General features: G+C 45.6%; 1 protein-coding gene and 1 long non-coding RNA gene across 3 annotated transcripts in view; one reads left to right on the forward strand and one right to left on the reverse strand.

Moving 5' to 3' along the window:
* LVRN (laeverin) overlaps positions 1–7520 on the reverse strand; it is a 72846-nt gene extending 65326 nt beyond the window's left edge. Inside the window, exon 1 of the mRNA XM_014579229.4 lies at positions 6868–7520. Coding sequence (XP_014434715.2) covers positions 6868–7520 — 653 coding nt within the window. The remainder of the gene's footprint in view (positions 1–6867) is intronic.
* Positions 7521–7562: 42 nt separating this feature from the next.
* Positions 7563–12251, forward strand: part of LOC142829879 (uncharacterized) — a 50131-nt gene continuing 45442 nt past the window's right edge. Inside the window, exon 1 of one of the 2 annotated variants that reach the window (XR_016349889.1) lies at positions 7563–7690. This is a non-coding gene — a long non-coding RNA (uncharacterized LOC142829879). Of the gene's footprint in view, positions 7691–11636; positions 11770–12251 lie in introns of those variants that run through there. The other variant, XR_012904763.2, reaches the window with a different exon arrangement.

The following is a 12251-nucleotide window of genomic DNA, read 5'->3' on the forward strand; positions in this document are numbered from 1 at the left end:
AATCGCTTGATCATTGTCTTCGGTCCACCTCCTCTGGGGCACCTTGCGCTGGCCACTGTCAGCAGATAGGCAACTGGGCTAGATGGACCTTTGGCCTGACCCAGTATGGCCATTCTTATATTCTTATGTTATGTTAACACATTACAAAGGCAATTTCCCCTTTCTGGATAGTCACATCTCTGGACCAAATGCTGTGAATGACCCACTTCCACCCTGAACTGATTAGCTTCATTAACACAAGCAACTTCTTTTTATATACTCTTGCTTCTGTATCTTCCATGCCAATACATCTGATGAACTGAGTTTTACCCAAGAAAGCTTATGCCCTAATAAATCTGTTGTTAAGGTTCCACAGGACTCCTTATTGTTTTTGCGTTTCTGCAGTAACGCCTACAAACAGCCTTTTTCCTAGAACACAACAGTGTTATGACAATACTGGTAGTACTACAACACTCTCCACCTTTTCCCCATGTCCCAGATGTATGGAAAGTAACACTTTTGAAATGGTTAACCCTATTTATACACAACTACAATTTTTAAAAAGCTTACGACCACCACAAACTCATTTGAACCATGTATGGGGATTGGCTCTTGCAGGTAGCTCAGTGTAAATCATGGTGGATCATCCTGGGTAATCCACAGTGGTCCTGTTTTTAATCCTGATGATCATTGGACATAATAAAGGCAATTAAAAAAGCAGGCATTAATGGACACTCCATTATTTGTTTTATCAGTATTCATCATTATCTGTTTTATCAGTATTCATCTAAAACTAGTGAGTCTTCAAGAATCAGTTATATTACCTATCAGAGGAAAAGGCTATATTGTGTAGAGAATGGGTACTATGCAAAACTGCAATGGCTAAGATAGTATTCAAAATCCTAAGCTTTATATTGAAATGTAGCCAGTATTTCAGAACAAATTCCACAGGGACACATACTACTCTTGATCTGAACACACAGCATTCAGTTCACAGCAATAAGAGTTCTGCATGTAGTCTGATGGTACAACATGCTTCCCAAATTCCACGGACTTAATCAAATACAACCTAAGTAGGAAGAAGGAATGCAAGAGTGTCTTTGAAACATCTTTCTATCTGCCCTCATCCTGTCAATAACACTCTTAGCTATATGGCAGCCAAGGATTCCCCAGCTTGACCCCACAAGGATAGATTGTGAGCTACTGTGTAGTGTCTGAAAGCATCCTGATTTGGGGCCAGCCTCATATTTGACTCCCTTTGGTGCTATAAGCACTTCAGAAATCTGCTTCACTCGCTATGCCGGAGGTCAAACTTCTAGCATTCGATTTAGTGGGTCTAGTTAAGTCATGAGAACTAAAGAAAGCTGACAGGAGGGTTGCTCACATTGTCCTCCCACTGTGGGGACGCCGCTAAACTCAGCTTAAGGTAAGCTGACTGCAGTTACATATTCTACGTAGCTGGAGTTGCGGACCTTAAGCAACCTTCCAGGTATAGTGTAGACCTGGCTATAGTAGCTACAAATAGTGCTTTCGTTTTTTATACCCTCCATCCACATACATTTCAAGACCTGATTGTGTAACTCACCCAACTTACCATTAACCATTCATGGTCTGTTTGCTTATAGATATTGTGTTATTACTTATACTGCTTCTTTTTATTTGTGAGTTTAGTGTGAGAGTACCAGTGAGCTCCAGAGATATAAGAATTTATAGCTCACACAGACATAGGTTTCCCATACCAGTTCATCAAAGTGTTTTAACTCTGATTGAACAAAGTGAGAGAAAAGTTCATTCTCAATGCCAATTAAGCCTCTTGTCTCTGTTAAGATGCAAACAGTTATGTGGATATCTAAGCAGGAGAAAATGTTAACACAAAGTGACAGAAAACCATTATCTTTTGCAAGCTGGTAAAACAGTAGCTTTGCCAAAATTACTATCAACTTCAGTTTGAATTGAAGATCCAGAGGTAAAGGGGCCTTATTATATAGTGTCTGAGCGATCCAATCCTCCACTAGAATTAGTCCTTTAATGTAATTAAAATATCCTTGTCAGGTACCTTATTAGACCTTACAAATGATTGTCCCAAAATACATCCATGTTGCAGAAGGAGGGCTGAGTTTCTGCAGTACAAACTGCAAGAGACTCAGAGCTAGAAACTGCTACAATAAGTATGAAGACTTCATTCTGAAAGGAGAAGTTACAAGATAGTGTTACACAGACCACATTCAGAGAAAGTAATTTTAAATAATGATAGAAATGTAGCTGTGTTAGTCTGGTGTAGCTGAAACAAAATACAGGACTATGGCTGTGACTATTTTCTTCCATTATTTGATCTGAGGAAGTGGGTCTGGCCCACGAAAGCTCATCATCTAATAAACCATTTTGTTAGTCTTTAAAGTGCTACATAGTCCTGTATTTTGTTTTAATTTTAAATAAGACATTACATCTAACTGACGTAAGAACAGCAAGAATGCAGACAAGAGCAGATAAGCAAAGAAACATGTTAAATTTGCAACCCATAGACTTCCTTTGATTCAGTCTACTGTCAGGCACAACTGGAATCTTTCAACCAGACTGCAATTTTACATAACATAGTTACTACAGAGCAAATTCAGGATCAAAAGGAACAATTCATATAATCTTTTTGCCACTTTGCTAGGCTTTTTTTTGAAAGTTATACCTCAAAATGAAGTCACACAATAGAGAACAGAATGTAAATGTGTACTAAGAATACATATTGATTTATATATTTAGTGGCGTGGTAGGCTACATTTATTTATATAATTTTAAAAGAGGTTTTCCAAGGAAATTAAGTAAAGTGTTCTAGTTTTCCTTAATTCAAACTGCAAAATTAGACAAATACCCAGTGTATAAAGAGGCCCATAAAAGAAGGTATGAAGATTGTGAGAAAAAATAGAAGAAATCTGTAAAAATAAAAACTCCTTCTGTCCTTCTCTCAAGACAAATAACCTCACAACAAAAATTAGGGGAAAAAAGCAATTAGTAGAAGTTAAATTTTCAAGATTTGATATACAATGATATCACTGGAGTTAGGTTAAGTCACATGAACTTTTTTGTTTCAAAACCAATAAAAAGGATTTAACATTTTTTTGTTATGTCCTTTTACATTCTGTTCTCTATTGTGTGACTTCATTTTGTGGTACAACTTGCCAAAAAAAGCCTAGCAAAGTGGCAAAAAGATTATATGAATTGTTCCTTTTGATCCTGAATTAGCTCTGTAGTAACTATGTTATGTAAAATTGCAGTCTGGTTGAAAGATTTCAGTTGTGCCTGACAGTAGACTGAATCAAAGGAAGTCTATGGGTTGCAAATTTAACATGTTTCTTTGCTTATCTGCTCTTGTCTGCATTCTTGCTGTTCTTACGTCAGTTAGATCTAATGTCTTATTTAAAAGTCCTTTTTATTGGTTTGAGTTCATGCATGAATGGATGTTTTTAGCTAAGTGGTTATTATTTATTTGGTATATTCTCATAATTGCCAACCTGCTCATAGACAACTTAATCTAATGAATTAATCAGTAGGTTGGGACCCAACAATGCCAGAATTCTGATTCTAATCCTAGCTCTACTGACCTCGAGCAATTCACTTTTCCTATTCCAAAGATGAAAAACATATTGATGTGCTCTGTTTGTCTTGTGCGTCTTAGTTTGGACAATGAAAATCAATTAAGTTTCATTTTTGTTTAATGCGTTTTCTTTCCAGATTCTTAGGATGGAATTTGCCAGTGCAAAGCCTATGCAGCAGTTATTTTGCAGGTAAATGCATTTAAAATGACTGTTTTTTATTTAACATGTACTGAGCCAACCTTAAATTGATAGTATCTGTGTACTGTGTGCATAGTTTTTTCAAAGTGCAAAGCACTGTCAATAGCTATTTTAATTTTATTGTTGCAGTTAAGCAAACACTAACATCCATACTACGTAACAACAACACTCACAGACTGCTCCACTCTATACCTAAGTACCATTCTATTCTAACATACACATGCAGCATATGGATCTAATTCCTCAAACAAAACAAAACAAAGATCACACTCAAACACACAGCCTGAACTCTATCCTTAGCTCAATAAGATGTATTCTCTGCAGGCAGATATCTACAGTGAAGTGCATAATGTGTCGTAAGTACATGGAAACATCTGAGGTCAGAGTTAAGGTTTTGCATTTGATGTGTGTACATTGATACACTGGATGTGCATACTGTCCTAGTTCCTCCTATCAACACATCAGTGGAAGAGGAGCTCTGAAACAGTCACAGCACAGAGCAGTATAACTTTGTCTCTTTTGAGGTATTTGCTCCAATGGACTAACCTTTTCTGGTTTGCCAGAGTGGAGCCTCACTCTGGAAGATCTGATAAAGTATACTAGACTAGGAGTAATGTTGGCAATGTTAGCAAGTGTGAGAGGAGCCATGCAGAATGATAAGGCTGGGGCGCAAGACTGGAAGCAAGTTCCACGATTGTCATGTTTGGCACAAAGCATGTATTTCACACACTCCCTACTCTCTCTGTACCACCTGTTAATGGGAAGGTGCTAGGTCAAGGAAGCTAATGACATCAAAGGTGTGGAGCTTAGTGCTTTTCTGTCTAGGATTAACCTCTTGTGATTCCCCAGAAGAAGGGCACTGCTCTGACAAGCCTGTGGAATTAGGTGTAGTGCTGCCAAGGGATAGCTGAGCAACACAGCTTGGAGTCTAGGGAGAAGGCATGAATGGTATAGTAGGAAGGCATTATGGCAACTAAGGTATAGGCTGTAACAGCAAACTAGGGAATGAGATGGGGCAGGGAAGCAGAAAGTGGCCAGCAGATCTGGGCTGTTCATGTTCATTTTTGCAGATGCAAGAATAGATATTAATGAGCGCAAGAAAAATAACTTCCAATCTGTCTCACTTTAGAATTTGAACGCTGGCTTTCCCTATGTGTGTGAGAAACTTGTAGTTTATGGGATTATAGTGTTTTAAGCTACTGGAGGCTGAAAGATGTCTGAGCTATGTTTTGCACTATGGTTTTGCCCACATATTTGGTTTTGAGAACAGGTCTTATGGTGGCCACCTCAAATAATATAAATAAGGGGCTCTAGAATCTTTCTGCATGCCATCCACTAGTTTGTCTTATTTTTACTGTGGTATAGCACAGGAAAGCTCTTATATAACTGCACAAGTGCTGACTATTTAGTGCTCTTTTGAGAGGATACCGGTGCCAATAATTCAGCAACAATTAACATTAACAGATACAAGCTTTTGACAAATCTGTTTTTCATAAGTCACAATGTGATTGTGAGGGGAGAGAAAGGAAGAGACATACCATGAAACACAGGTGATACAGTAATTCCTCATTTAACACATGCCCGCTTAACATGTTTTCGCGATAACACGATTTTTTTTAGGGAACTTTTTTGAATTACACAACTGTCCCCAGAATAACACGATTTCCCCAGCTTGCCCATTGCTGACAGCTGCACAGGGCTTCCCCCACCTCCCTGAAAAGCGGCAGAGGGTTCGCCGCTCACCGTGCCATTCCCCGGCGACCCCCCCCCCTCGCTGGACGCAGTGCGGGTCCCGGCAGAACCGTTACAGGGACATACTCCCAAACCAATCCCCCTCCCTTTTCCTCTCCTTCCCTTCCCCAGAGCCAAACACCTCCCCTCCCTGCTGTAACCTTATGTCCCAGGCCCAACAGACACCACCGCTTGAAACACAACCCCCACCTTTTCCATTATTTTCAGTGGGAAAATTGACCCCGCATAACACATTTTCACTTAACATAATCATTTTCTGAAACATATCTATAGTGTTAAATGAGGAATTACTGTATAGGGCCCAGTCCTGCTACATTTACTGTGTTAACTTGCACTTTTCTCACACTGAAGTCAATGGAACTACTTTCATAAGTGCTTCCTTATTCACCAAGAATAAGGACACTAGAACCAGAGCTACAGATTGCAAGCCAACAGAGGGAACTTACAGTGTCTTGTTTTATAGTTCCATGAAGTTGGTAAATAAAAAGCATAGAACAGATTAAGAAGCAATTTATGAATGTCTGTTGCAGTATTTTTCTTCAGAGAAGATTTGCTAACACATTAGCTAATAACAAACTGTGTGTTGTGTAACCATGAAAGGCTGAGGTTGGGGAGGGATATTCCTGTTGTCAAACAAGACTACTTTATTTGTATAGTGTCTTTTATATGTTCTATAGCCACAAACCTACTTTTGTTTTTAAGTCCACATAACAGACAAAAGGAGAACTTAAGCCATCAGCAAAGGAGAATTTTTATTCAGATAAGACCAGATACCAAATTGGGATACAACTGTATTCCATGGCATACACCTAGAGGAAGCTATTACCAAGATGTGTGTCATTTGTTGGACATTTGTACTGATTTTCTTAAAATGCAAGATATGATGAGGTCTGAGGGTTTTGTTTCAGCTTGATCTCTAGAAAGCTTAGAATTCCTTTTTGAGAAGAAAGGAAAGAAGAGAAATACCCGCTCCTTCCTCAAAACTCCCCAAAACAAACAACTGGGGCAATGGTTTTCAGTCTCTCCCTCTTCCCCCCATTTGCGGACCTCTACAAATTTTCAAATGGAAGTGCCAGGAGCCCTCTGGAAATCTCAGCCAGTCAGCAGAGCCCAGGTTGAAAACCACCGATTTAGTGCAGTCAAGGGCCATCTTGCCATTGACCTTGGGTTTGGATGTGAGGCCACTATCCAATCAAGCCTGGAGGAACTGGCCTCCCCTCCTCTGCCCCGCACAAAGTGCCCCACGCCCCCTCCCGCGGCTGGGTGGAGCAAGGCGTCTGGGCCAGCTGGCTGCTGCAGTCCTGCACCTGCCCGTGTCAGCGCTTAGCTCCCGCGGCGCCCGGGCGCTCACCTGCTCTGGCCCTGGTCCGTGTAGTGGGTGAGGAAGAGCCCGTCCAGCTCCTCGCTCAGGGTCCCCCTGAAGCTGAGCTGCAGCACGTAGCTGCCGCCGGCCAGCAGGCTCCGCCGCAGCTCCAGCACCGCGTACTCCCGCTCCTCCTCCAGCCACAGCTCCTCCACCTGGATGCTGCCGCCGCCGTTGGCGCGGGCCGGCTCCTCCGGCAGGGGCCCCCGCACGGCCGCCCCCCACAGCTCCAGCTGGGCGCTGTGCAGCAGCACCGTGTCCGTGTCCTGCGCGCAGCGCACCGTGATGTTCACCTGGCCCGAGAAGCCGAAGGGGGCGGGCTGGCCGGGGCTCACGCGCGGCCACAGCCGCAGCTGGTAGTGCAGGGGCAGCAGCGCGCCGGGCAGGCGGGGGTGGTCCCAGGCTCCCGGCCGGCGCGTGCTGCCGGGGCTGGGGGTGCAACAGCCGGTGCCTGCCGTCCCCGGGCGGGCTGTGGGCGAGGGGGGAGCCTCTGCCGCGCGCAGCTCCTCCGCCTCGTGTAGGCAGCGCCCGTACAGAGCCCCCAGCACGGCCAGCGCCAGCAGCAGCGCGGCCAGCAGCAGGGCCAGCAGGGCGGCGGGCTTCCTGCCCAAGTAGAAGCCGGAGGCGGCTTTGGGTCCCATGGCAGCAGGCGGCGGGAGTCGGGGACTCTCCGGCCGCGGCGGCTGAGCTGGGCTGCACACCAGGAAGGCGGGTGGAGGTGGAGCCCCTCGAGCGAGGGGCGAGGCAGGAGGACGGGGAGAGAAGACATGAAGCGCTCGCGCTCGCTCCTTGCTCTGGAGGAGGGGAAAAGGTAAGAGGCGGATCTGGACACTAGCCCCTGGTTCCTCAAGTCTGAATGTCTAAGACCCGTTCTAGCCCCTCCTCGAACGAAACACCGACGCGTGTTCCTGGCACGTCCTCCTACGCCACCACCGCGAAGACCTAGCCCCACTCTCTGGATCTAGCCATGCCCGCTCAGGTGTTGGCCCTCACCCTTGACATCCTAGAGCGGGAACGGAGAACCCGGGGAGCTGCTCCTAACGCACCAAAATGAATAACTCCAGTGTGTCGGGGCACGAAGTTGCTTACCCCAAGCAGTTCTGCCACAAAGCCACGAACTTATGCTTTTTCTGTGGCATTATTCTCACAGCCAGTGACCATTGTTTAGAATCAAAGGGTATGTCTACACTACCCCGCTAGTTCGAACTAGGGTGGTAATGCAGGCATACCGAACGTGCAAATGAAGCCCGGGATTTGAATTTCCCGGGCTTCATTTGCATAAGCCGGCCAGCGCCATTTTTAAATGCCGGCTTGTTTGAACCCCGTGCCGCGTGGCAACACGCGGCACGGGCTAGATAGTTCGAACTAGCAAGCCATTCCGAACTATCTGTACACCTCGTTCCATGTGGAATGGCTTGCTAGTTCGAACTATCTAGCCCGTGCCGCGTGTAGCCATGCGGCACGGGGTTCGAACAAGCCGGCATTTAAAAATGGCGCCGGCCGGCTTATGCAAATGAAGCCCGGGAAATTCAAATCCCGGGCTTCATTTGCACGTTCGGTATGCCTACATTACCACCCTAGTTCGAACTAGCGGGGTAGTGTAGACATACCCAAATGGCTGATCACTTCACAGGCATTTTGCCCAGAATCGTAAGTGAGCTCTGAAGAGCAAAACCCGGGGATCCATCTTCAGGGAACAGGGCATTACATTGGTCGATCTGATTGCAACAAAATACAACAGGAAGCGGTACCAGTTTTGTTCTTGAGCAGTTCTCAATCCAGGCTATTTAACTGGTGTCTTCCGTCTGTACTGGGGGCTGGGCTTTAATGTTGAAAACCATTGTCCTAAGTGCTTGTTTGGGGTTTTGAGGAGGTGAGGGGGCACCAAGTATTTCTCTTCTTTCCTCTTTTCCCAAAAAAGGAATTAAGCTTTTTAGAGATCCAGATGAACCAAAACCTCAGATCTCATCACATCTTGTATTTTAACACACAAACACCAATTCTACTCATCCTATAGGTTGGTCTCCAACTGAATCTATATCATCCTGGACTGAAGGCCTGACATTAGGGCCTACAGTTTGCTTACTCCCATGAGGATGTTATGGCAATCAATAAAGCTGATATTTGGCAAAGGAGGGACAGAGAATAAGTTGCTATGAGATCAGACAGAGGTCCCACATGATGCACATGGGCATGTCCAGGCCCCTGACCCTGATGGTGCAGTGGGAGAAAAAAGTGCCAGCATGCATCTTCTGGTAGATGCTGGAGTTGTGGAATATGTGGGCATCATGCACCTTCCCTGACCACCCAATGTTAATGTCAATGATCCAGCCTCGGTGGTCTACGACGGCCTGCAGGACCATGGCAAATACCCTTTCCAGATAATATAATTAGAGGCCTGGTGGTCAGGAGCCTGAATGAAGATGTCGGTGCCGTCAATCCACCCTCCCTCTCCCGCAGTTGGGGAAGCCCATGGAGGCAAAGCCAGTGACAGTGGGGTCCATGTTGCCCAGGATGATGACCTTGCACAGCTGGATAATGTTGATGGCCATCATCACTTGTAGAAGGAGACAAACAGAGAATCACAGGGTTGCCAGAGCCCTTGGGAGGTCCCCAAGCCCAACCTCCTTTCCCCACACCGGGACCAACCCCTACTTACCCAATCCCCGGGCAGGGCTTTGTGAAGGCAGGACTGAAAAACCTTCCAGGAGGGAGCGTCCACCCTCCCTTCCCTAGGGAACCCCATTCCAGTAGTTCACCAGCCTCTGGGACAATAGTAAGAGAGCCATACGTGCATAAGCACAGCCTTGACTGTAGATTTCCCCATGCTGAACTGGTTCCCAATGAAATGGTAGTTGTCTGGTGTGGTGAGCTTCCAAAGTGTGAAGGCGACCTGCTTGTGGAGGGGGATGGTGGGTCACATGTGGGTGTCCTGTTGCCAGAGGGCAGGGGTGATCCACTCACAGAGCTCCAGGAAGGTGTCCTTCCACATGTGGAAATTCTGGAGCCACTGCTGATCATCCCACCGCTTCATGACAATGTGGTCCCACCAGTCAGAACTGATGTCCCAGCGCCAGAAGTGGCAGTGCACAGTGTGCAGGGGGGAGCAGGAGGGGCTGTGCTGCATGAGCAACATCTGGAGAGAGGAGAGGAGGTGCCTCACAGGGAGCGATGGGTCCTGTTCCTGCAAAGCCACAAGGCAGCCTGTAGTAACTGCACCATGAGGTGCAGCATGAAGGCTAAGAGCTGGTTATTGCTTTTCAGCAGGCCTGGCCCCATGGCTGGAGTGCTGTGGTGTCTGCAAGGGCAAACAGAGCATGCAGTGAGAAAGAGTTTGCTATCCTTCAAGTAGGTGGGCAATGGAGATGAGACTGAGACACGACTGTACAGAGGTTCCCTTTAAGCATGAGCCTCAGATAGCCTCATACAGCAGTTACAGGAAGTGACTGCTGTCCTGTTGCCCTGCCCAAAGTGCTTCCAGGGGACCTTAAATGTGATTCAGGCTTCAATCAGTGTGGATGCTCTATTTCGAAATAGCTACTTCAGGAGTTTGTATTCCAAAAATAGCTTATTTTGAAACAAGTGTGTAATGTAGATGTAACTTACACATGCATGTTTTCAAATCCAAAGTAGCCCTAAGGCTACATGCAGAATTTTTGTCTAAGGCGAGTTCACAGTTTCACCTTAGCTAAACAATATACTTACCTGTATTCTTTATTGAGAACATAAGAATGGCCACACTGGGTCAGACCAAGGGTCCATCTAGCCCAATATCCTGTCTGCCAACAGTGGCCAATACCACATGCCCCAAAAGGAGGGAACACAACAGGTAATCATCACATGATTCCTCTTCTGTCATCCATTTCCAGACAAACAGAGGCTAGGGACACCATTCTTACTCATCCTGGCTAATAACGGCCAGAAAATCTCTCTACAAGATGTAACATCACAGCAGAAACCTGGGACCAGCCCAGAATAAATAAAGCCTTCTGCAGATCTGAAGGGATCTCCAAAGGAACCTCATGGCTGAGTCTCCAGGAAACTGATGCCTGGCCAGCGCTCCAGCCACCACCGAAATCAAAAGTGAATGCCATCTGGTCCTGATGACTCGTTACTGTTAAGTTTTCAATCTGTTCCAGAACCTCCTCTGATGACAGTTTAAGCCACACACAGATGCAAATGAACAGTGTTGGATGTGAGATGATGCTTGGCATTTTGTCTGGAGAAAGTTAAAACATTTTGGTCATCACCTTAAGTATTGGTCTCCAACGTGGATTATTTGAACAGTCAGGCATTCTCCACACAAATGATTTCCAGATGGATCACTTCCTGCATTAGGACAGCACATGGGTAGCACATTCAATGAAAGCCCAAGCGGCTTCAAATCACATTCTTCAGGGAAGTTTCTATATTGGAGATTTGCAGGGCTGCTAACTGGTATTCAGTGCATACTTTTACCAACCACGTTGCTATTATGACCATGTCTGCCTCAGATGCAAACTGCAGATGTTCTTTAAACAGACTCTAGGTCCCTCCTTCTTCTCTTACTGCTTGTTAGTTGCCTGATTGAAATATACATCTGCAACCACTCAAAGAAGGGGAAAAAACGGTTACTTACCTCGTAACTGTTGTTCTTCGAGATGTGTTGCTCATGTTCATTCGAATGAGGTGTGCGCGCACCGCATGCATGGATTCCGGAGCTTTTTCCCCAGCAGTACCCTCAGGCCAGTAGGGAGCTCCCTGGAGTAGTGACGCTATATCAGCGCATATATATTCCTGCTGGCCCTACCTACCCTCAGTTCCTTCTTGTCAGAACTCTCCAACAAAGGGGAGGCAAGTGGGATTTCGAATGGACATGAACAATACATCTTGAAGAACAACAGTTATGAGGTAAGTAACCATTTTTTCTTCTTCAAGTGCTTGCTCGTGTCCATTCAAATGTGGTGACTCCCTAGCTGAAACATAGGAGGTGGGATCAGAGACTAGTGGTTCTTTAACTCAGAAATTGATTGCAGTACTGCCCTACCAAGAGCAGCAGCATCCCTGGCCTGCTGTAATGTGCTGTGAAAGTGTGCACAGAAGACCATGTAGTTGCCCTGCAAATGTCCAGTATGGGAACCTGTGCAAGGAAGGCCACTGCGGAGGTAGGCACTCGAGTGGAATGAGCCATGATGTGGGGTACTGCCTTACCAGCAAGGTCATAGCACTCCCTAATACTGGAAGTGAGCCATGATGATAAGCACTGGGCTGATACCGGCATGCTCTTCATCCTCTCCGCTATTGAAATAAAGACCTGTGGTGATTTTTTTGAAATTCTCTTGTCCTGTCTATATAAAAGGCCAGTGCCCTCCTGGCATCCAAAGAGTGCAAGC

Source organism: Pelodiscus sinensis, chromosome 6 (assembly GCF_052426305.1).
Source record: "Pelodiscus sinensis isolate ZL-2025 chromosome 6, ASM5242630v1, whole genome shotgun sequence".
Taxonomy (NCBI): Eukaryota; Metazoa; Chordata; order Testudines; family Trionychidae; genus Pelodiscus; species Pelodiscus sinensis.